This window comes from Medicago truncatula, chromosome 4 (genome assembly GCF_003473485.1).
Source record: "Medicago truncatula cultivar Jemalong A17 chromosome 4, MtrunA17r5.0-ANR, whole genome shotgun sequence".
NCBI lineage: Eukaryota > Viridiplantae > Streptophyta > Magnoliopsida > Fabales > Fabaceae > Medicago > Medicago truncatula.
In genome coordinates, this window is record NC_053045.1 from 34,729,001 (window position 1) to 34,752,713 (window position 23,713).

General features: G+C 31.8%; 3 protein-coding genes and 1 pseudogene across 4 annotated transcripts; 3 read left to right on the forward strand and 1 right to left on the reverse strand.

Moving 5' to 3' along the window:
• The first annotated feature begins 904 nt into the window (after nt 1-904).
• Nucleotides 905-1,963, forward strand: LOC11422062 (uncharacterized; annotated as a pseudogene).
• Nucleotides 1,964-8,594: 6,631 nt separating this feature from the next.
• LOC11415990 (uncharacterized) lies at nt 8,595-9,840 on the forward strand. The gene has a single exon (XM_003606914.4). It carries the CDS (start codon nt 9,035-9,037, stop codon nt 9,674-9,676), a length of 642 nt encoding a protein of 213 aa, XP_003606962.1. The 5' UTR covers nt 8,595-9,034; the 3' UTR covers nt 9,677-9,840.
• Nucleotides 9,841-16,069: 6,229 nt separating this feature from the next.
• LOC11414904 (uncharacterized) lies at nt 16,070-17,363 on the forward strand. Its single transcript, XM_003606916.4, has one exon. It carries the CDS (start codon nt 16,552-16,554, stop codon nt 17,227-17,229), a length of 678 nt encoding a protein of 225 aa, XP_003606964.1. The 5' UTR covers nt 16,070-16,551; the 3' UTR covers nt 17,230-17,363.
• A 107-nt stretch (nt 17,364-17,470) lies between these two features.
• On the reverse strand, nt 17,471-22,275 carry LOC11440565 (bifunctional dihydrofolate reductase-thymidylate synthase). Of its 2 annotated transcripts, none has more exons than XM_003606917.4 (11): nt 22,100-22,275; nt 20,680-21,162; nt 20,201-20,600; nt 20,084-20,128; nt 19,814-19,879; nt 19,355-19,416; nt 19,196-19,270; nt 18,940-19,105; nt 18,716-18,839; nt 18,048-18,154; nt 17,471-17,936 (listed from the first exon to the last, which is right to left on the reverse strand). In XM_003606917.4, exons 2-11 carry the CDS (start codon nt 21,108-21,110, stop codon nt 17,826-17,828), a joined length of 1,587 nt encoding a protein of 528 aa, XP_003606965.1. In that variant the 5' UTR covers nt 21,111-21,162; nt 22,100-22,275; the 3' UTR covers nt 17,471-17,825. The 2 variants fall into 2 exon arrangements, with proteins under 2 accessions (XP_003606965.1, XP_024638442.1); XM_024782674.2 differs by having other exon boundaries at nt 20,680-21,168.
• Between the last annotated feature and the right edge of the window lie 1,438 nt (nt 22,276-23,713).

Sequence of the window (23,713 nt, forward strand, 5' to 3'; positions counted from 1 at the left end):
TGTCGACATCGTTCACACAAAAAAAGTTAAAAAATATTCATTATTGTATTCTATCTTGCATCACATTTTATCCACTTTCATGATAAAAATAAGACTAAATTAATCTTTTAATCTCTTAGCTAAGTAATGAGATTCTATCTCATGAGTTTTACTTATAAGAATGTCCAGTTAAAATCTTGACGGTTCAATTGATTTTTTATGATTTTTATAAAACTCATGTAAGTCACCGTTTATGGAGAGGATCCATGTCCCTTAACTAATTCTTTGGTCTCATACTTTGTTAGTCAATTTGCTCCATTATGTTAATTTTTAACCACAAATATCAAATGTTTAAGGTGGACCAACAATATTAGGGTATGTCAAAGACATCAAGATTTTTTAAAATTTTTAATTATATGATCTTTTTGTTAAAAAATGAATCCATTAAATTGTACAAGTCTACTAGATCCGCTCCGCTAGTGCACCATCACACCACCATTTTTTTTTCCTTTTCTTCTTCATTTTAAAAATCATCTCTTTGGATAGATGGATGGAAAGCCACCAAGAAGCAGTATTTTTTTCTCTCTAAACAATTCCTTTGAGTTTTGGATTTTTATACTTACTAAATTGATCACACGTTCTGATTCTGCAGAGTCTTTTCAAACACACTTGTTTCAAGTGCTTATACTTAAGACATTGATGTTACACTTATGAGTTGGTTTGTTCTCTAGAATATGGATTTGAGACAAAAGCATCTATCTCTATTAACGACAATAAGCTTCTCTTTTCTCAATGGTGACAATTTACTGAGTCATCTGATAATGGAAAATATTCCACATTTATTTTATTTATTTAACCCTTGAAAAAATATAAAAAATTTAGACTATAAATAAAGATCAAGAGGAATACCATTACTTCCTACCAACTAAGATAAATAAATTCATACATTACAGTATTACCATTCTTTTTCTATGCTCGCATCCAATTTCAAAATTCACTCTCTTTCTTTCCATGCTCCAAATTATACAAGTGTTCTTTGCATCAACACCTTCTCTATTCTCTACTTTCAAATACAAAGTTTTTCTTGCTCCTCTAGATAACCTTCAAGTAAGAATCACAATTTGTGTTTCAGTACATCAAACCAAAACATACAATACCTTTGTAGAGTAATAGACTTGAGCTCAAAACACACAAAAAAAACAAAAAAAAGAAAGAAAGACTCGTATATATCATACACACATTGACTTTGAGGAATGGAGTCGTTCGGTTTTAACCTCTAAACTGAGAAAGGCAATGCTACCCTAAAACATCGGAAGCTTCAAAGGGTAACAATCTTGTTACGACTTGTTGAAGTTTGTGTCGTTTTGGTGTTGATTTCAAGGCTTTCTATGAAGCTACCAGTTGTAGTAAGAAACTCAAGCGAGTATTTAAAGGACTTTTTAGTCTCTATAAATAGTCATTATTTTGTTTTCCTTATCGGTAACATTATAATCATCACGTTCTTCGCTCAAGGTTCTGGAAGAAACGTTCCAAATGAACAAGAATATGATGATGTCTATGAAAAGTTGGTACGAAAAAGTATAAAGCACGAAGAAAAAGAGAAAATAAGAAAAGATGATAGTAAAGTTGAAAAATGTGATAGTGTAAAGGAACCGAAAATGAAAAGAGGGGTGAAGAAGAGTTATAGAAGGTGTGAGAGTGAAAATTTAAAAAAACAACATCGTGTGTTGCAAAGGTGTGAGAGTGAGAACAATGGAAGGAAAAACATTGAACCTGCTCATGTTGTTAAGGAGGAAACGATTGTGAGGATTTTGTATCCCGAGGATAAGATGAGCAACGAGGAGTTCCATCGTACTGTAGAGGCTTTTATTGCCAAGAACAGAGGATTCGAAGGGTAGAAGAAGATTAACTACCCATATTTGGTTTATAAAATTATATCAATGTAATTACATGTGTCTTATTCAAGTTTATTAGTGATTCATGATTTCAAGTTTTAAATAATCTTATGATTGAATAGAAACCTGACCTAGATCAAGGACCTGAGGAACAATTAAGTAGTTAAATATGGCAGTTGTTCCATAAAAATAATGTGTACTTGCAAACACTCTTAATGCACAAGACAGACAATGTCAATGCGTGTGAGGCTTAAGGGTCTACAAACTATATAGATGGACCTGAGACATAAGTTGGCATATATAGGAGGACGAAACTCCTAGATCGACAACTGTCTTGGATGACAATTGTAGATAGATCATGATGCGATCTTCATCACATTGTCTTGATTTGCTCTCAAGACATGGTTGGGTGTGCCTTTCCAGGACGCGTCTATAGCATTGTTTGTAATGTGCCAGTGACCTTAAAGTGATATGTTCCTATATTAGAATTGGCTTGGCCCAATTCGGAAAAGTTGTCCCACAATCCTTTTGTTGAAGGGCTCATATGATGGCTTGATGTCGGTCCACATATCTTTGTTCAGAATCAAATGAAATCCACTCTTAGTGTCGTAGTGGCGTGGAAAAGACGCCTAAACTATAATTGGAATTAGTGTAGGTGAAACCACAACTGAAGATGTTCTCTTAGGGTCGCACAATAATTATCGTTTACGTCACATCATCTCCCAGCTCAAGCTAAGGGATAATATAATGCAACATAGAGGAAAACTTGATTACACTTAAAAAATAATTAAGTTGCTAGTTAAGAACGACAAACAACTGAATTTAATGTCGGTCGAATTCCCCTAAGCCGAATGAAGATTAGTCGAATAAAAATAGTCGAATGTGAAACAACCTAGTCTTTCTTGAGTTCAGAGAGTTTCACGGAGATCAATTGAGTGTTAGAGCCGGTCAAAGCTAAGTAGAACTTGACAACTTCACATTTTACTCATGTTCCATGTTTCAAATGCCATCAACAGAAACAACAAATTACACAATTTACACATAAGCACATTCTAAGGAAGGGATGCTTGCTTGGATAGAGGAAACAAAAAATGGTAGGAAGGTGGAGAACCAAGCCAAACGTGGGGAACCATGTACTCCCAACAACAACAACAAGAATTACACATTACCCGCTAAAAGTATCTATGTTTTGTTTTGTTTGTTTAATTAAGTTAGACCACTAAGGAATACTTAGATACTTTTATCCGAGCCCTCCCACAAAACCATCCTTCTACTATGAATATATATATATATATATATATATTTTTTGTAATGTGTTCTTTTCTATATATTTTTTGTTACTTCTACTTTATTGTTTGAAAAAAATTCAAAAAATAAATAAATCATTTTAACTCTTTTTTTTTTTTTTGAAGAAAAATCATTTTAATTCATGTTGTTTTCATTTTATTAAATGACTAATGTTTGCAAAACTGTGATATCATATATAAAAATAAAAACACTTATTCATTATATCTTTGAATCACATCAAACACGCACGCGCGGGCACATGCACACGCACACACAAAATTATTGTGGATATGTCATGAAAACAATTATAATATTTATTATGCTTATTAGTTATTGCTTCTGAAAGACATAGAATCAACACCTTAGATACACGCACGCGCGCGCACAAGATTATTGTGGATATCTCATGAAAAAAAAATTATAATATTTACTATGTTAAAAGACTTAAGAACTTTTAAATATAAGATATGAGATCATTTAAAATAACAACAAAAAATTAGTAAGGAAATTAACAACAACTGTTTTTGCTCTAAAAAGTTGTCTTAAAGACTCAAGAACTTTTATATTTAAGATAATATATGAGATCATTTAAAAAAAGCAAAAAATTAGGAAGGAAATCCACAACAACTTTTTTTGCCTCCAAAAACTTTTGTCCCACACACAGAATTCACCACGAACATATTCAAACCTCCGATTGTCATCTCACTCTAAATGTACACTGTAATGCAGGATTTGTGTGATATTTTCTTCCATCCTATAAATTTTGGGAACATTACTCATAAAAACAATGAAAACATCTAACTATAATCCATCATTGAGTCATTTTGTTTTACGAGATTATTGAGGGGAAAGTGATCAATATACTATTCTTTTTCATGTTTTTGGTGGCTAACATTACTGCCCGTCAAATAGTGAAAGAGAATTTGGACATAGAGAAAGAGCTAGAACTTATTAATAAGGCTTTCAAAATACTCCGGCTTTCAAAATAAAATTAGAAAAAGTAGTTTGAAGAATTCATCAATTAGGGCTATATTTGGTCTTAAGAAGGAACAATGTCTTTGTTCAAAAAAAAGAAACAACAATGTCCAACATGAACTATTCGATTGAGCAATGTTATTTGAACAACATTTTTATGTGACAATTTGTTGGACAACCACATTATACAAAAAGAATTAGATAGTGGCACAATAATAAAAGCAATAGAGAAAGAAAGTAGAAGAACAATGTGTGTATGAGAGAGAAAATTTATTTGTGTTTGATTTACTAATTTGATATTATAGGTGGCTCCACAATTATACAACGATGATGAAACTCATTTGTTTGCAGTATGGACGGTAGGGATTTTTTACGCCCATTTTATTTCTTCTTCCAATTTTGAGTTTATAAATTCATAGACATGCCTTTTTTAGTATCGTGTATATTTTATGAAATTTTTTTCATGTTTTATTTCAATATTTCTTTTCATTGAAGGTAAATTATAAAAATACTAGTTTCATATCTTCAATACATATAACATTATGTTGATAAAAAACGGCCAGACAGTTAATTTCAAGAAGACCGGAATACTACAACTTACGATGTCTAGGTTTTGTTCAAGATAGCAAAGAAATATCTTGGTGGACGATTTGACGAAACCTCTATCTATGGTGGAGACATGATTGAAATCATATTGTCTATTATTCAAGTCATTTCTATACCATAAAATTTCTACATTAATAAAGAATATATTCACTAATATAGTTTGTTGATGTATCCAGGACCCTCAAACAAAAAATTGGGTACTGACTAATGAAAATGAGATTATTGGATATTCAGAAACTTGACGTCCACGGATCAAGTAGGATGGGGTGGTAGAAGAAGTGTAGAACATCAACATCTACAGGTTCCCCTAGTGATCACCAATGGGTTCTGGATATTTTCCCGACGATGTATTCGGTCATAAAAGTTATTTTAATTTTGTTACATATCAGAATGCATGATCTAGAAAAGACTATGGACCTGATAAGCGGGTTGGATGTTCTCTTCAATTTGGAGGACCATGAGGAAAATGTGGTGATTAATTCTTATTATTTATGTACTTCTGCTGAAAAGAATTGATTTCATGATATAGTTTATTTTTAGCTTAAACTTGCTTCAAAAAAATTTATTTAGTTTCCAAAAGATTTACTTTTTGTCAACAAAATAAATTGGTCTCTAAAATATATCTTTTACTTTCTGTTAGTAAAAATCCATAAATATTTAAATAACAACTCAGCAGCGGTCTAAAATTTTGAAGGTTGTTTCATCACTGCTTAAATAGGTCTTTCATCCCTACAAATATAAGTCATTTGAATTTTCGTCTCTGAAGTTATTAATCAGATGTAATTAGGACCAAAAGTCAAATGATTAATATTTGCATGGGCATATTGGAATGATTAGTAACTTCATGGACGAAAATTCAAATGACATTCATGAGCACGTGAGCATATTTTTTTATGCAAAATAAACAAATTTAAAGGTATAATTAATTGCTTGCTATATAAGATATTTATACAAATTACTAGACTGGTCTTACGTAGCAAATTCAACTGTAAAGAACATTCATGATCAGTTTCGTGGAGCTTGTAACGAAATTGAGGTTTTGGAATAAATTCTAAACGAATGAACTTTGTTTAATTAAACTGTGGAAATCATTGAGAATATATCCGTTACGTGCATCACTAGTTCATCGACATCGTTCACAAAAAAATCTCGAAATAACTCATTATTATATCCTATCTTTCGTGTATGTTTTTCATGATAAAAATAATAGAAATTATGTGATATATCAAAATTGGATATCTCTTTTATATAAATATTTAGATATAGATATAGTTACACTAAAATGTCAAAAAAAAAAAAAAAAACTTACATTAAAATATATTATAAATTAAGAAATGTTAACAAATGTTCTAAGATCTCAACGTAGCAATTTATCTTAAAAATTGTGTATTACTATTCAACTTATTAAAGATTAAAAAGAAACTTTTTGCATAAAATTTAACAAATATTGTTTTCTTTTTAAATCTTTAACAAGTTTAAAGGCACAACCTTATAAATTATCAGTCGAAAATGGACAAGAGCTAAATTTAAGATGAGACGAGTTAATTAAGAGTAACTAGACCAATGACCCGTGCTCACGCACGGGTCGTACAAAAGAACAAATATAGCGTAAATATGAAAGTAAATACTTTACTTGAATCAAAATAATAGTATAATTCAATTCATAAGATAAATTGCCACAAACGTTTTTACTGTACCATGTTAAACAATTTTCATGACATCGACCCTATTACGGTAACATAACATATAAATTTAATGGCATAGTTTATTGAAGAAAAGAAAAATCCAACATCTGTCGACATAAAAATAGTACTTATATGCAATTACAACAATACTACAAAACAAAGTGCTACACATTATAGAAAACTTCTCTGTAGACCACATTTGATGTCACAAAACATTAGGAACATAAGCGTTAGAATGTGTAGGGGAATTAGTTTAATATTATTCTCCAAAAAAAACATCAGAAGGAAACGCAAGTCTTATTTAAGTTCTGTTTAGTCCTTTCCAAAAAAAAAAAGTCATTTTCATAAGTAGAAAAAATAGGAGAGATTAGGACTAATCCTATAAGAATAGGAGGATTTGTTTAGTAAAATTAAGGAGAAAAATTTGGAGCGATTTGTTTATTTTGATTTCCATAACAATTACCATTTTGATTAAATTAAATAGGGTTAATATAATAAAATTAAGCAAAGAAGTTAGGTTAAATCTAAGGCAAAATTTTGCGTTCGGGTTAACTTTAAGGAATAAGAGATATTAGATCCAGATATTATTCTCCAAAAAAAAAAACATCAGAAGGAAACGCATGTCTTATTTAAGTTCTGTTTAATCCTTTTAAAAAGAATGACATTTTCATAAGTAGAAAAAATAGGAGAGATTAGGACTAATCTTATAATTCTATTTTTAAGTTATAAAATAGGTGCTTGAATATTCAAAATGAAAAAGAATAAGGGCCATATGTTTCATCAAAACCAAAAATTAAAAACTAACGATCTGTTTAGTGCTTTTCAATAAAAATAGCACATTTAGTTAGGTAGGAAAAGAATGCATCAGAAGGAAACGTAGGAAAGGATTACAAGAGAAGGAAATAATCGGTTTTTTGCTTTCCATAAAAAGAGGACGTCTTGATAAGTATTGCTTCACAAAAAATTAGGAACATAAGCGTTAGAATGTGTAGGGAAATTAGTTTAATATTATTCTCCAAAAAAAACATAAGAAGGAAACTCATGTCTTATTTAAGTTCTGTTTAGTCCTTTAAAAAAAAAAGTCATTTTCATAAGTAGAAAAAATAGGAGAGATGAGGACTAATCCTATAAGAATAGGAGGATTTGTTTATTTGTTTAGTAAAATTAAGGAGAAAAATTAGGAGCGATTTGTTTATTTCGATTTCCATAACAATTAACATTTTGATTAAATTAGATAGGGTTAATTAAATAGGGTTAATATAGTAAAATTAAGCAAAGAAGTTAGGTTAAATCTATGGCAAAATTTTGCGTTCAGGTTAACTTTAAGGAATAAGAGATAAAGTGTTGAAATAAAGATTATCTGAAAGCGATTTGTTTTGTTCAAAAGAATAGGAACGATTTAGGAGTGATCTGTTGCTTTTATTTTGATATTTTAAACAGGGGTAATACAGTAAAAGTAAACACTGATTTTAGGCTAAAATTAGGGCAACATTTAGCATTCAGCTTAACTTTGATAAATAAAATATTATTAAAAATAACATAGCCGAGTCTTTTTGAGCTACATCACAGTTAGGATAGTTTGAAAAATCATTGATCTAGTAAAATATCAAATGAGTTAGAAGATGAAGGTTGAGAAATCTTCAAGTGCACATTTTGAGGAGTATGCGAATTGCTAGAGAAAAAAAATCAAAATGTTGAAGCCTCGAAATCATATGAAGCAATAGTTTTTATTTTTCTCTAGATAATTCTTTTGCATATGTTTGGTTGAGTTTTTATACCTGCAGAGTCTTTTGAAACACACTTGTTTCAAGTGCTCATACTTGTGACATTGATGTTACACTTATGAGTTGTTTTTGTTCTTAGAATATGGATATTGAAACAAGCATCTATCTCCATTAACGACAATAAGATTTATTCTTTCTACTTTTACATTTTTCTAACGATACATTACTCCATAATTTGAAACACAATTTAATGGCTTAGACTTAGAGCAAGTTGTATGAGGACCTGGTTCTTCTCAATGGTGACAATTTACTGAGTCATCTGATAATGGAAAATATTCGAGATATGTTTATTTAGATTTTTCTCTTGAAAAAAAAAAAAAAAAAAAATCAGATTCTTAGACTATAAATAAAGACCGAGAGGAAAACCATTACTTCCTACCTACGAAGATTAACAAATTAACTTTGTTTCAAAGCAAAGTTCGTAGTTCATACAATACAATATTCATTCAAACTCTTACCTTTATTTTTCTATGCTCACATCCAATTCAAAAACTCACTTCCTTTACTCTCTTTCAATGATCCAAATTTTACAAATAACTTCAGCGTTCACTACATCTTCACCTTCTCTATTCTCTACATTCAAATACATAGTTTCTCTTGCCCCTCTATATAATCTTCCATTTCACTTCGAGTGACAATCACAATACAAAAAGTCTTGCATTACTTAGGAATTGATACTTAAGATAGTTTGACTAAAGAAAAACTTGTGCGGGTTTACGCATGACCCAAAATCGACAATACTTTAGAAAAGCGGTGCAACAAACTTAGTTCGAAACAAAAAGAAAGAAACTCTTATATCATACACACTTCTTGACTATGAGGAATGGAGTCATTTCGTTTTAACCTCCAAGTCGAGAAAGCCAACGCAATCCTAAAACACCGCAAGCTTCAAAGGGTAACAATCTTATTACGACTCGTTGAAGTGTGTGTTGTTTTGGTCTTGATTTCAAGGCTTTCTTTGAAGCTACTAGTTGTAGTAAGAAACTCAAGTGAGTATTTAAGGGACGTTTCGGTCATTGTCAATAGCCATTATTTTGTTTTTGTAATCGGTAACGTTATAATCATCACGTTGTTTGCTCAGGGTTCTGGAAAAAATGTTCCAAAAGAACATGAACATGATGATATTTACGAAAAGTTAGTTCATAATAGTGTAAATCACGAAGAAAAAGAGAGAATAATAAAAGATGATAGGATAGTGGAAAAAGGTGGTAGCTTAGAGCAGCATAAAATGAAAAGAGAGGTGAAGAAGAGTTATAGAAGGTGTGAGACTAATATTTTGAAGAAACGACGTCGTGTATTGGAAAGGTGTGAGAGTGAGAATGAAAGGAAAATCATTGAAGCTGCTACTCCTGCTGAGGAGGAAATGTTGAGGATTTCGTATCCGGAGGATGAAATGAGCAACGATGAGTTTCGTCGCATTGTAGAAGCTTTTATTGCAAAGCAACAAAGAGGATTTGAGGGGTAGAAGATTACTCATTTGGTTTAGAAAATTCTACTAATGTGATTACATGTATCTTGGTCAAGTTAATAAGTGTGTAATGATTCAAGTTATAAATAATCTTATTACTAATTGTAAGATTGATGGTTATTAAAAAAAATAAAGAGGAGGGAACAAATTACTACATTTAATTCAAATTTTTTTAAGAAGCTAAATTAGCACACACAAACTAACACTAGGGAGAATCGAACTTGAAAACTTGAGAAGGAGCACACTCCTAAGACCCAACTCAATACCACCAGGCTAACTCAAATGGGTTATGTGTAATTCTGATGTTAGACTTGATAATTTGATTTGAGACATTATAATCATCATGTTGTTCGCTTAGGGTTCTAGAAAAAAACACTCATAGGTTGAAGTATGTCCAACTAGTCTCCTTTAATTTGTCCATAAATTTATCACAAACCCACTTTAGTAAGAACATATAAAATGAAGCAGAAAAACAATTATCAAGATATTATAAAAACAAAAATGTTGGTTATTACCAAACTCGTTTCATCAGAGCAAACAAACGAGGTCGAAAAATTTATGACGGGTAAATGTTTTGGTTCAACCATTGGTGGCTAAAAACTTCGAGTAGGTCTAGGTATCGGTCAAAAAAGAAAATCTCAACTTTGGGATAGGGGCATCATAGGCTGCCGAAGCCTTAGACCCCGTGATGGCGGGGGTCATTATACCTCAAGGAAAAATAAAATAAAAATTACACTTACAAACCAGTAGCCAAACATATCAAAGAAATGTTCCATGTTAAATTTCATGTCTACCCTAGAGACCATGATCATGTTGAAAATTCTCCATTTCTTCCAATCATGACCTTTATTGTCAAACCTTTGGGTGAAGAAAAGTCCTGAAATCGCTTGACCTATCTTCAAATGAAAATCAATCATCAGAAATAAGAAGATGGTAGTACTCGGGAAGATGTAAGCAAGACCAAGGAACATTGATCCATCGCTTACAATAGAAGTCGAAAGATGCAAGATAAAATCGTTTTGAATTGGGAAAAGAGACACATAACGGGTACGTGTAGAGACTCTTGCATAAGAATGAGCTGATGATGCAGAAGATTCTGAGTTAGAACCTTCAACATCACCATAACTACAGGAATGGTTTTGAGAATAAAAAAAAAGGCGTCTTTAAATAAATATCAAGGTTTCTAAAAGAGGGGTCGCTCAAAGAATAAGATTAGAAGATAAAAACAAGAGTGCTAGCAATGTGAGTGAGAAATTAAAAACAAAGGAAAATAAATAGCAATGCAAGGAAAGCAAGATTTGAATGATTACCGTTTGGTATAGTTGATTCAACACGGGTTAACTAGTTTCACTCGTTTGCACGTCGAGGCAGAGTTTACAACGACTATTTCTCTGTTTCACTATACAATCATAGCATTGTTCATGTGTTGTTTACATCACATTATCTCCCAACTCAAGCTATCAAATAATGCAACGTAGGTGGACACTTGTTTACATTTAAAAATAAATAAGTTGTTAGCTGATAATGACAAACGACCGAATTTAAGGTCATTTGAAGTTCCTTCAACCAAATGAAGGTTAGTCAAATAAAAAGTAGTCGAATATGAGACAAGTGAGTCTTTCTCGAGTCCACAAAGATCATGAGTGTGTTAGAATTAGTCAAAGCTAAATGGAAGTTGACAACCTAACATTTTATTCGTGTTTCATGTTTATAGCACCATTTACTGAAATAGTTATTTATACAAAGGCACCTTCCAAGAAAGGGTTGCATGAGTGGATAGGAAGGAGAAAATTTCTTGAAGGATGAGAAATCAAGCTAGACGTGAGGTGTCATGTATTCTCAACAATGGGAAGAATCACATAATACCTACAAAAATAGCCAAGATGGGCTAAATTCGGTAAATCATGATGCTTTGGCTAGTATGACTAGTGTTGCCTATATAACCACACTTATATATTTGTTTGATACACTAAATCTATCAAGATGTTATTTTTCACAATTTATCATTTTGCTTTACTTTTTTTTAGGAGAGTTAGGAATACTCTCTTTTTAACCCTTTCTGTCTTTTCTATTTGGTGAAATTTATATGGCTCCCACAGTTAGATATATAGCAACAAAACCCGCCCCCGTCATATCCGGCAGCCCCACCCCAAATTTAATAGGGAAAAGTCGATTTAATTGAGTGTCGGTGCGGGTGTGGTGGAAATTTGGGTTTTTAATAAGGGGGCGGAGGATGCGTATACCCGCCCCGCACCCACTTTTTGAAATTTACTTTATTAAATTTTATAATCTTATTTTCATAAGCACCAACCTATTTTAATATATTATTACTCTTTAGAAACATATTTATTGTAATTATTTTGCTCTTTTGAAAAAAGTTTATTAGATCTTTAATTATTATTAATATAATTATTGTTTTTTGTTGCTATGAAAAAAATGAAAAAATATGCATTTTTTTAAATATTTTATAAAAAATAGAGTTTTCGAGGGTGGGGGCGGGGTTGGGTGTTCAATTTTTACCCCCATTATGATTTGGGGACGGGGGCAGAGATGCTTAAACCCGCCCCCAACCCGCCCCGTTGCCATGTCTACCCACGGTCCCACCATATTATGTAAGACCCATTTTCAAAATATATGACTCTAATCCAATAAAAACGTAAGTATTAAAAAAAATGTTGAAAAGATAGTGTTCATAAGACTCTTCTTACTTAGGTAATCATTAAAGGAGTTAAGGAACCCATAGTTAAAGGATAGAGTTTCTTTCTTAAGTAATCAATTAAAGCTTTAAAAAAAGCCACATTTAAGAGCTATTGACCGATCACTTGACTATCTTTCAAGTTCGATAAAGATAAAAAATAGGAAACCATTTCTAAGACATATTATAATTTTTTTTTAAGGATAATTAGAAATTAGAAGTCCGAAAATCCAACAAGCTTTCATCTAGCTCGAACTAAATCACCAACTTAAAGAAAAATAAATAAATGACAAATCTTATTTTTTTTGTTAAGAAACCGTAAAAATAATTGTCTTTCCATAAAACTTCTTACTGCGATAAGAATGAATTTGGTAAAGATCATGTCGATTGGACACAAATTCACACTTCACTTTTTGGTTGATCAGCCATAGTTGAGTAAGAGTCATTATTCCCTTATATTGAGACAAGTCAAGTTCAAACAAGTGCAGTGAGTGCTCTTTGTCGTGTGCTAGGTCTGATGTAATAAAGAATCTCGAACCATATCTAGATCAAATTCAACCTCCAAAAATATCTACAACTTTATAAGAAGAATAGAGGAGGGGAATAACTAATATATCGAAAGATTAAGCAATGTCCCATCGGTTTAAAATAAAATTATATTATATGAATTTTTGTATAAAGCATTGGTTCTTGTCCATTTTAGTTACGTGCGTTGAAACTGATTTCTTTTTTGGTATGACGATTAATTCATGCGAAATAATGTAAAATAACTAATGTTCATATATTTCTTATTTTCTTTGAACTATGTATGTATTCCATCTGAAGGGAAAAGTTGGATCCTGTTCAATTATCGGTGGGTCTCTAGTATTCGGGACAAAAAGAAGGATTTTATTTTATTTTTATAAAGTATAGGAATTTGCAAATGTGGCACATTATCAATTTATCATCGATCGGTATCCCACAACAAAACAAAAAAAATCATCCATCGGTATATTTTATAGAATTTGGTTATGCAAAATAGACAAACTTAAAAGTCTTAGTTTAATCTTGAAGACCAAATAATTTATTTGTGCATGATGTTTTTAAAATATAAACGTAAAAATTGAATAAAAATTATAATGCATTCTATTTTGTCTACTAGCCAAACAATGGAATGTGAATGGTGTTCCATAATCCATTAGTCAAAAATCCAAACAATATATAATGTGAGTAGGTTCCATTTCATTCCATTCAATTTCATTTCACTCCGTTTGTTTTAAAATATCCAAACGGAGCATAAAAGTTCAATTAATTGCTATGTAGATTATGCAAATTGGTAGATCACTTGCTAGACTAATCAACAAAGCTAATTCAATTATAAAGCACATTCATGATCAAGTTTGGTGGAATTTGTGACGAGATAGAGGTTTTGAGAATCAATTCTAAATTGTTGGATTTGTTTTAATTAAACTGTGGAAATTATCGAGAATATATCCGTTTACGTGCATGACTGGTTTATCGATATCGTTCACAAAAAAAACTAAAAAACTCATTATTATATTCTATCTTGCATATATTCTTATGCGAATAAAAATAATAGAAGTCACAAAATTTTATGTGCAGTATTTTTTCTTTTTAAATTTGTTAGTTTTTTTTTTAGAATAAAATTTGTTAGTTTTTTTGCACAAAGGAATAAAATTTGTTAGTTGTTATCATAAATATAGATACACATATATATAATGTTTACACCAAAAAAAAGTTTTAAGCTGTTAGTTGAAAATGGTCATTGACTCAAATTAGGTAGGTAACAGTTTCAAATCTTGGTCACAACATACAATCTAACAATTTCGATGTTTTTGACAACTCAACTAAACGTATAGACAAATAAACATATTATTAAATGACAGTCTAAAAGACCTTTACATTGTCATTTTGTATAAAATGATCTACATCTTTTTTTTAACAAAAAGATAAACTATATCTATTAGAAAATAAGATTGGATTGTCCCGTGAACTTAACTCAGTTGGTAGGGACAATGTATAATTTATGAGGGGTTCGAACCTCTGACACCTTACTTCTCCGCATTTAAAATGTAAATTCCAGCCAATAGACTACTTAATCAAACAAAGAAAATAATATGCCTACTCCTTGAGTATTGCAGGTACGGTACAGTGTCATTTAATTTGGGAAATGAGAGTTCTTTCCCACCATGGGAAAATTGATCATGTCCATTAGATTAAATGAGGAACATATTCCTATCATACTCTCTCAACCACTAGATTATTTTTTTTATACTATCTTTCACACTCTCTCTTTCATGTCCCCACACACCCATACCACCACCACTAAATCACAAATTCAACAACCACTTTGACCACCATTGCACCACCACACACCACCACTGCACCACCACACACCACCATGGTTGCTGCCGGAAAACTTGTTAGCGTACGATTTTTAAAATAGGAAGACCAAAATATCATTTTCTTTTTAAATAGAAAGACCAAAAATGCATTTAAACCTTACTTTTTTAACATTTTTCTTTTCTTTTCTTTTTTATGCTTCCAGGAACCCATTTGTTTTTTTATAAGAAAAAAAAAAAAAACAGAAGAAAAATAATATAATTCAAAATTATATAATACAATCATTTTACCTGGAGAGAAAGGGATTAATTGGATAAAAAAAAACGATCACAAACAGGTATAGTTTATGCGATGGTGGTTGGAATTCGAACAAAAAGATAATTATGCATCCCTCTAAAATAAACTATGAACAAAATAATATTGCATCCCTCTAAAAAAATATAATATTGCATTGTTAGGTTAATTTAGATTCTTTATAGGAAAATTTGCAGGTACCCTTGAGTTTTGATTAAAATGATGGTGCCATTTAATTTGGGAAATGAGAGTTCTTTCCGGCAGCAACCATGGTGGTGTGTGGTGGTGCAGTGGTGGTCAAAGTGGTTGTTGAATTTGTGATTTAGTGGTGGTGGTATGAGTGTGTGGGGACATGAAAGAGAGAGTGTAAAAGATAGTATAAAAAAATAATCTAGTGGTTGAGAGAGTATGATAGGAATATGTTCCTCATTTAATCTAATGGACATGATCAACTTTCCCATGGTGGGAAAAAACTCTCCTTTCCCAAATTAAATGACACCTGCAGGTACCCTCCTACTCACTATCAGTGTTTTTTGCGCGAATTCATTGGGGTATAATTGCCATCAAACAAATCAAAGAGTTTATATGAGGATTAATTCAATGTCTAAAGAAAGATACCTGCTACTATATGAAGCAATAGTTTTTGTTTTTCTCTAGATAATTCTTTTGTATATGTTTGGTTGAGTTTTTATAGTCTTAAATAGATCACACGTTCTGATTCTGCAGAGTCTTTTCAAACACATTTGTTTCAAGTGCTCATACTTGCGACATTGATGTTACACTTATGAGTTGTTTTGTTCTCTTAGAATATGGATTTGAGACAAAAGCATCTATCTCCATTAACGACAATAAGATTTTATTTTTTTTCCAACGAAACATTACTGGATAATTTGAAACACAATTTACTGGCTTAGACTTGGTGCAAGTTGTATGAGGACCTGGTTCTCAATTCCCAGAAGTGACAATTTACTGAGTCAGATAATTGACAATATACCAAATTTAATTATCTCTTGAAAGAAAAAAAAAATTCTTATTCGAGACTATAAATAAAGGCCAAGAGGAATACCATTACCTCCTACCTCCTACCTACAAAGTCATTCTATTTTCTTCTCTGTTCCAAAGCAGAGTTTTTAGTTCATACAACAAATTACCCTTATTTTCCTATGCTCACATCCAATTCCAAAACTCACTTTCCTATAGTCTTTTTCTATGCTCAAACAAATTTCACAAACCGGTTCAGTGTTCATTGCATTTTCACATTCTCTATTCTCTACTTTAAAATACATAGTTTCTCCTGCCCCTCTAGATAACCTTCCATTTTCACTTCAAGTGAGAATTAGAGTTTGTTCCGGTACCCCAAAAAGTCTAGCATTACTTTTTAATCGAGACTTATGGTAGTTTATAATCACTCATCTTAACACATTGAAACGTTTTAATTAAAGATAAAAGTGAGGGTTTACACAAGATTTATAACCAACAACACTTCAGAAAAATTGTGCAGAAAAACCCTTATATCATACACACAACTTGACTTTGGGGAATGGAGTCGTTCAGTTTTAACCTCCAAGCAGAGAAAGCCAACGCAATCCTAAAACATCATAAGCTTCAAAGGGCAACAACTTTGTTACGGCTAGTTGAAGTATGTGTTGTTTTGGTCTTGATTTCAAGACTTTCTATGAAGTTACCAATTGTGGTAAGAAACTCGAGCGAGTATTTAAAGGATATTTCAGTCTTTATCAATAGCCACTATTTTGTCTTTGTTATCGGAAACATTATAATCATCACGCTGTTCGCTCAAGGTAATGGAAAAAACATTCCAAAAGAACAGGAACATGATGATATTTATGAAAAGTTGGCAGGTAAAAGTATAAAGCACGAAGAAAAAGAGAGAATGATAAAATATGATAGCACAAAAGAAGGTGCTAGCATAGAGAACAAGAGAATTGATGATGTGGAAGAGAAAATGAAAACTAAAACAGAGTTGAAGAAGGGTTATTGTTATAGAAGGTGTGAAACTGAGATTTTGAAGAAACGGCGTCGCGTGCTGCAAAGATGTGAGAGTGAGAACAGCGGAAGGAAAAAGATTGAAGCTGCTCCTGCTGCTAGTGAGGAGAAAATGGTGAGAATTTCATATCCGGAGGATGAGATGAGCAACGAGGAGTTTCGTCGTACTGTAGAGGCTTTTATTGCAAAGCAACAAAGAGGATTTGAGGGGTAGAAGAAGATTAGTCATCTTTATCATTGAAAAATTTACTAACTAGATGCTAACCCACGAATTGAGCGGGTAATATGTGGAAATTAAAAACATGTAATTTCTATTATTAGAGTAAAACATAAACAAATAATCAAATATCCATGTAATGAACAGTAAATATATTTGTGTATCATTATAAACTGTGTTTGTAGTACAATGAAAAAGAAGATTCAGATAAATATAATCTAGGTAGAATGTCTTAAAATGTTAAATCATTAAAGAATTGACCTATAGCTTCAATCTCTAATGAATTTGTTTATGCGTGTGTTTATGAAACTCAGGAAACAGGATATCTCTAATGAATTTGCTTTACAAATCTTAGGTAGAGGCAACTACTCAAATTTTGAATAGTTATATCTTGCATTACCAACCATGTCAACTAATTCAAAATAAATCTCAAGTAACTATTGTATGATTTTCCAACAGCCTGGTGACAAATCTCAACCACATTATATAAATCTCTTTACAATAATAATCATGGAAAATAAAAGACACAAATTACTTGCCTTGTTTAAGAAAGTGTAACAGCCTGAAGAAGGGACTGAGAATCTCAAAGATTTCTAAACAGCCATCTTCATTTCTATCTTCTGATGAGGATCATAGCCTATGAGCTTGAAATCAGCAGCCACAAAAGAATCTATATCTTTCTTCTTTGGATTTATCTTCAATATCTGAATTTAGGTAGTCAACAAGGAAAAGACAATTAATGGGACTGCTAAATTATTTTTTTGTTGAAGGCATCTACATCAAAGCAAATAATATCCTTAAACATTCACACATACCGGAAAAGGTTTTGGCAGGTTTTGGAGCTGTTCCTGCAAAGGCTTCACATGATTGCGGTAAACATGTGCATCCCCAATAACATGGATTAAATCACCTGGAACAAGGTCTGACAAGAAAAAGGACATTATACTGGTTGGTTAGTTCACTGTTTGATGCCAATTTTGCTCAAATATAAAAGATATGTTTCTCTAAGGTGGGATTTTTAAAACTAACTCCATTAAAATAGCTATACTTTTATTTGTTTAGAAAGTTCATTGTAATTGGACACCAACTGAAAGTGAAAAACTCATGTTTGTCCAACAATGTTGTGGTTTCTAAAATAAATGAATACAAAACAAACAAAAATTCACATGCCAGTTGTAGGGGAAAAAAAGCTTAATTTCATTTAGTTATTATGTTTTAATTATTACAATGAAGTCCACCCATCACTTCAATTAACTTGACAGTCAAATTATCATTATCTATTTAATTTTTTTTACATATTGAACCAATTAACCAGTTTTAAATCTTCTGCTCAAAACTCACAAATCAAACTGTAATTTCACTTGAAAACAAATAATTGCAAATTTTCAGTCTTATAACTCTAAAACCCAGATATGTTAGTATTAAAGGTGTCATGTATATCCAAGTACATATTGTCTATCAAAAGCTGGCATAATTTGCGTACCACAAACATGAGCAATCATGTATGTCAAGAGCGCATAAGATGCAATATTAAAGGGCACACCCAGACCCATGTCAGCAGATCGTTGATACATTTGACATGATAACTCTCCATTTGCCACATAGAACTGCATAAGAAAAAGAGGATGTAGAGAAATTTTAAAATAGATATACACTTACACACACGCATACAGAGTTTTAAAGAGAAAGCCAAATATAGCTGCAGACCTGCGCAAACATGTGGCAGGGGGGAAGTGCCATTAATTTAAGATCGGATGGATTCCATGCTGAGAGGATGATACGTCGATCATCAGGATTGTGTTTTATCTTGTTAATAACATCTAACAGCTGATCAAATCCTTGGCCGGAGTAGTCATCATGCATGTTAGTATACCTACAGAATGCGAGACAGTTAGCAAAAAGACAACCAATCCCACAAAATACAGTGTTATGATGAACACAGAAAAAGGCGCAATCCACCTACCTTGCACCAAAATGCCTCCACTGAAACCCATAAACAGGTCCTAAGTCAGCCTCTTCCCTTTCTTTCAAACCAATGCTGTAAAATAAATTGCAAATCCAGTTAATAACTGAGAGAAGAAAAAAAATTGCAATAAATAAACTAGTCATTAGTCATGCTTGCCTGTCAAGGTATTCCCTGGATGCATTGCCATCCCATATATGAATGCCTTTTTCCTGCAGCACCTGTCAATATAATATATTTTGACAAAAATTCATTGCAGTCATTAGTCATATCTAATGAATCAATATGACATTCTTTTTTAACCTAGAAGAAACACCTCATGCAATGCAGTAATTAAACTTTGGTCAAGAAGCATATACATAGATTTTTATGGTATTGAGTATTGCCGAAGAAAGCAACAAACAACTGCTTATCAAGCCATCATCAAACTATATAACCCAAGCCACAAGTTTACCTATATTAAAACCTAAGCTCGACTGTTCAAATAATATCAAGTACACCAACCTCAAGTTCCCCAACATTTGGCCCATGCCAGCTAGTGTGTGAATTGTAACCTAACTAAAAAAATATCACTTGTGTGCCAACATGTGTGAAAAGATTGGAAAATTATATCATTACCTTGGCACTTGTTGAGCCACTGATAAACCAAAGAAGCTCTTCAACAACGCCTCGCCAAAATACTCTCTACAAATCAAATGAAGAAACCATGTCAACTTTTTTATCAATATGTAAACAGATATTCCTCTTTAGTCTTCTCTAATAAAGATTCAAAGTAGCAAACACAAATGATAATTACACCAAAATAATAGAAAAAGAAAAGGAGCACGCATTAAGCAAATTAATTTCCACAGTAGAATGGACAAATTTTAAACCAAAATTTACACATACCTTGGTTGTTAAAAGTGGAAAGCTTCTACGCAGATTAAATCTCATCTGTGGAATTATAGAGTAGGAGGTCAGCATATAAATCACAGAAACTCCACAACAAACCAATCAAAATGTTACCTTGGAACCAAATTTGGACAAGGTACCAGTCCCCGTCCTATCGTCCTTAACCGTGCCTTCAGAAATGATTTCCTCAACTAATTTAAGATACTTGTACTCCTCATGTCTCTCAAAAATAATCTTAGGAAGAAAAGTAAAATCCTTGATCTCAAATTTTAGAGGGTTTGAATTATCATACAGAACTGGATCGGTATTAAGACCCTGAGATTCTTCTGTTGAAGACCTTACACGCACATAAGTGTTAAAAGAATAGCGGATGCCATTTTCCACCAAAGGGAAAGACGTATACCATGGATGAAATACAGAGAAATCAATTCGGGGCATAAAAGTGTCGCACTCAATGCTCGCTTCAATTTCGGTAATATGAATGGCTTCGCATCCAGGTGCATGAAGAGCCTCTCTGTATATAACAATCATCTCTTAAAACAAAGAAAGAGCTTAACATGATTATGAAAATCAAACAATCAAACAATATATACCTAAAAATCTCAGCACCTCCTGTAAGAAATACTTTCTCAATTGACTGACAGTAAGGAGAAGAAGCCAACAGTTCCATAGCAGAAGATACACTTCCACATATAAGAACATTATCTGCAGTTGCAATTTCAAAACTACCCGAGCGAGTTAGAATAATATTAAGACGGCCCCTGAGAGGTCTGTTCTCAGGAGGGATAGCCTCCCATGATTTTCTACCCATGACAACGGCATTCTTCTTCCCAGGATCAGATGTCACTGTTGTGATATCCTCAAAAAACTTTTGATCAATAGGCAATGTCCAGGGTAATTTTCCATCCTTAGCAATACCCATATCTCGGGTTGCAATTACTACTACTTGGTAAGTCCTCTGCGGATTCGGCTCTGAGTTGTGATTGCCATTTCCATTGATGATTACAGAAGAATCACTAGCCATAATTTAACTCAAAAGCCTACAGAACCCAATTCCTTTGCAAATGCAGTGGAGTCTGAACCTAGCCAAATAGTATTAAATCAAAACATGGAGATTTTTTTTTTTGAAATAGTCAAAACATGGAGATGAAACACATGCATTATGCCATTAGCAAAACATGCACAAGATTTATTTGGTGTATCTCGTATGCAGAAACATACTTCATCTGATTAGTCTATGCTCGGTTCTACATTTTGAGACAATTTACTCTAGAGGAGTATGACTCATTTTGCCTCCAAAATTGATTCTAACTTGAAACTACAATTTAAGGTTTGTTTGGTTTTGTGGTGACAAAAATTTGTTTAATTTTTAAATGAATTGATTTTAGTTAAAAGTGAGTTGAATGTAAAGTAGTTCATGTTTCGATACACATATCAAAGTGAGTTGAACACTAAGTGTATGTTTGGTTCCACTTCTGGAGGAGCCGATATTTGATTCTAAAGGTGTGGAATTGATTCCAAGTGTTATTGATATCGAGTAGAATTGATTTTGCCTCCAAAAATGATTCTACTTGAAGCTAGAATCTGTAGCTTTTGATTATAAAATTGATTTTTATAGATAAATTTATAATTCAACTCAGTTTTTCAAACAACGTTAACTTTACTTTCAACTCACTTTTAATGGGAATTAATTTTCCAGAATCAAGTCACTCAAAATCAACTATCATCACCACCAAATCAAACCAAACATACTTTAATCACGTTTTGAGTGAAAAGCTACAAATCATAACATCAATTTATATTCAATTATGGAGGCAAAATCAATTCTATTGAAAAGCATCCAAACATGTCAAAATCAATTTTACACATCTAGAATCAATTTTAGCACATCCAAAAGTGGCGCCAAACACACAAATCTTTTGTCTCATTCAAAGTAAAATAATACGAATCAAACCCTGAAAATGACCACAACAAATGGGTAAATGTGAAGAATAATAAGGTGGCGGATCTGACCTAAGAATGTTGCGCAGAAGCTCCTCCAACGATATCGAAAGAGAACTTGAGGAAAAAAGAAAAGAAAATGAGAAGTAATAATGAAAGAAAATAAGTAGTTGAGATTGAAACTGAAAGTGAAAAGAATGGGAAAAAAGTGGCTCCGAATGAATACTGTGAAAAGCGGGAAATGAAAATAAAGAGTGGGAGAAGAAGCAAAATCCAGAACATATGGTTGACTTTGACTTATAAATGTACCGCATACGTCTGGGTTTTTATATTACCGTATATTCGCTCGTATACTACTTGTATACTTGTTGCAATTCTTCTAAATTATTCAATTATTTTTGCTACCAATAGTTTTATTTGATATGTACAACCTTTTTTTAGGAAATTATACTCACATCTTGGTAACATATACACTCATCTCCTTTAAAAAAATTTAAATTAATCATACTTTATTGTCTTTAGAAATTTTTCATATATTTTAATTTTATTTTGGGTTGTTTCATATTTTATAGGGTAAAATATGTTTTTGGTCCCTATAAATATGTCAATATTTTGTTTTAGTCCCTATAAAATTTTCCTTCAACTTTTAATCCCTATAAAATTTTCAATCTTCACTTTCGATCCCTCTTTTAAAGTAAACTCATATTAGAATTTATATTTTTTAATAAAATTTTCCAGAAAAATTCAAAATATTACAAGAATCACTCCAAAAAAAATTTTAGAATTTTTTAACAAAACATGAATTTAATATGAATTTTTATATGTTTTACGGTTAAAAATTCATATTTAATTTGTGTTTTGTTAAAAAATTCTAATTTTTTGTAGGAATTTTTTTTAGAATATTATACATATTTCTGTCCAATTTAATTAAAAAATACAAAAATTAAATTAAAAGTAGGGACAAAAAGTAGTGATTGAAAATTTTATTAGGACTAAAAGTTGAAGGAAAATTTTAGAGGGACTAAAACGAAAAGTTAACATATTTATAGGGACCAAAAACATATTTAACCCTATTTTATAATAGGGTTTAAAACTACATGTTAATGAAATTATGAATAAAAAATAGCGAAAAACATGTATTCAAATTTTGATTATATTAAAATAGACATGCAATACTATTTTTTCCGAAGTATGTTAGATTATTATTGTTTGATAGATTATTAGAAATAAAAAAAAAATTATTGAGGTAGTAAAGTGTAGATTTTAACATAAGAGAGGAGGGGAATGTAATTGATGCTTTTCTTTGATAGGGGAGCAGGGCCGGCCCATAGCCCGTCGAGGCTGGGCGACGACACCGGGCCTCCAATTTTTTGGGGCCCAAAATATATTTTTTTTATATGTAAGACACGAAAATAATGGTTATATATCTATTAAAATCAAAATATTTCAATTTGTACAACTTGCTTTAGTGGCATGTTTATTTTCTATTGAGTGTGAGGTCATGTGTTCAAGACCCACCAAAGTGTGATTTCTAATACATTTTTTTAAAAAAAATAACTTATTTATTTTTTTGGGGCCCAGATTTTTTTTTTTTTTTGCATCCTTTATAAAATTAAAACCGGGCCTATGAATTTGTTAAGACGGCCCTATAGGGGAGTGAAATATTTTCTAATATTTTTTGAATAA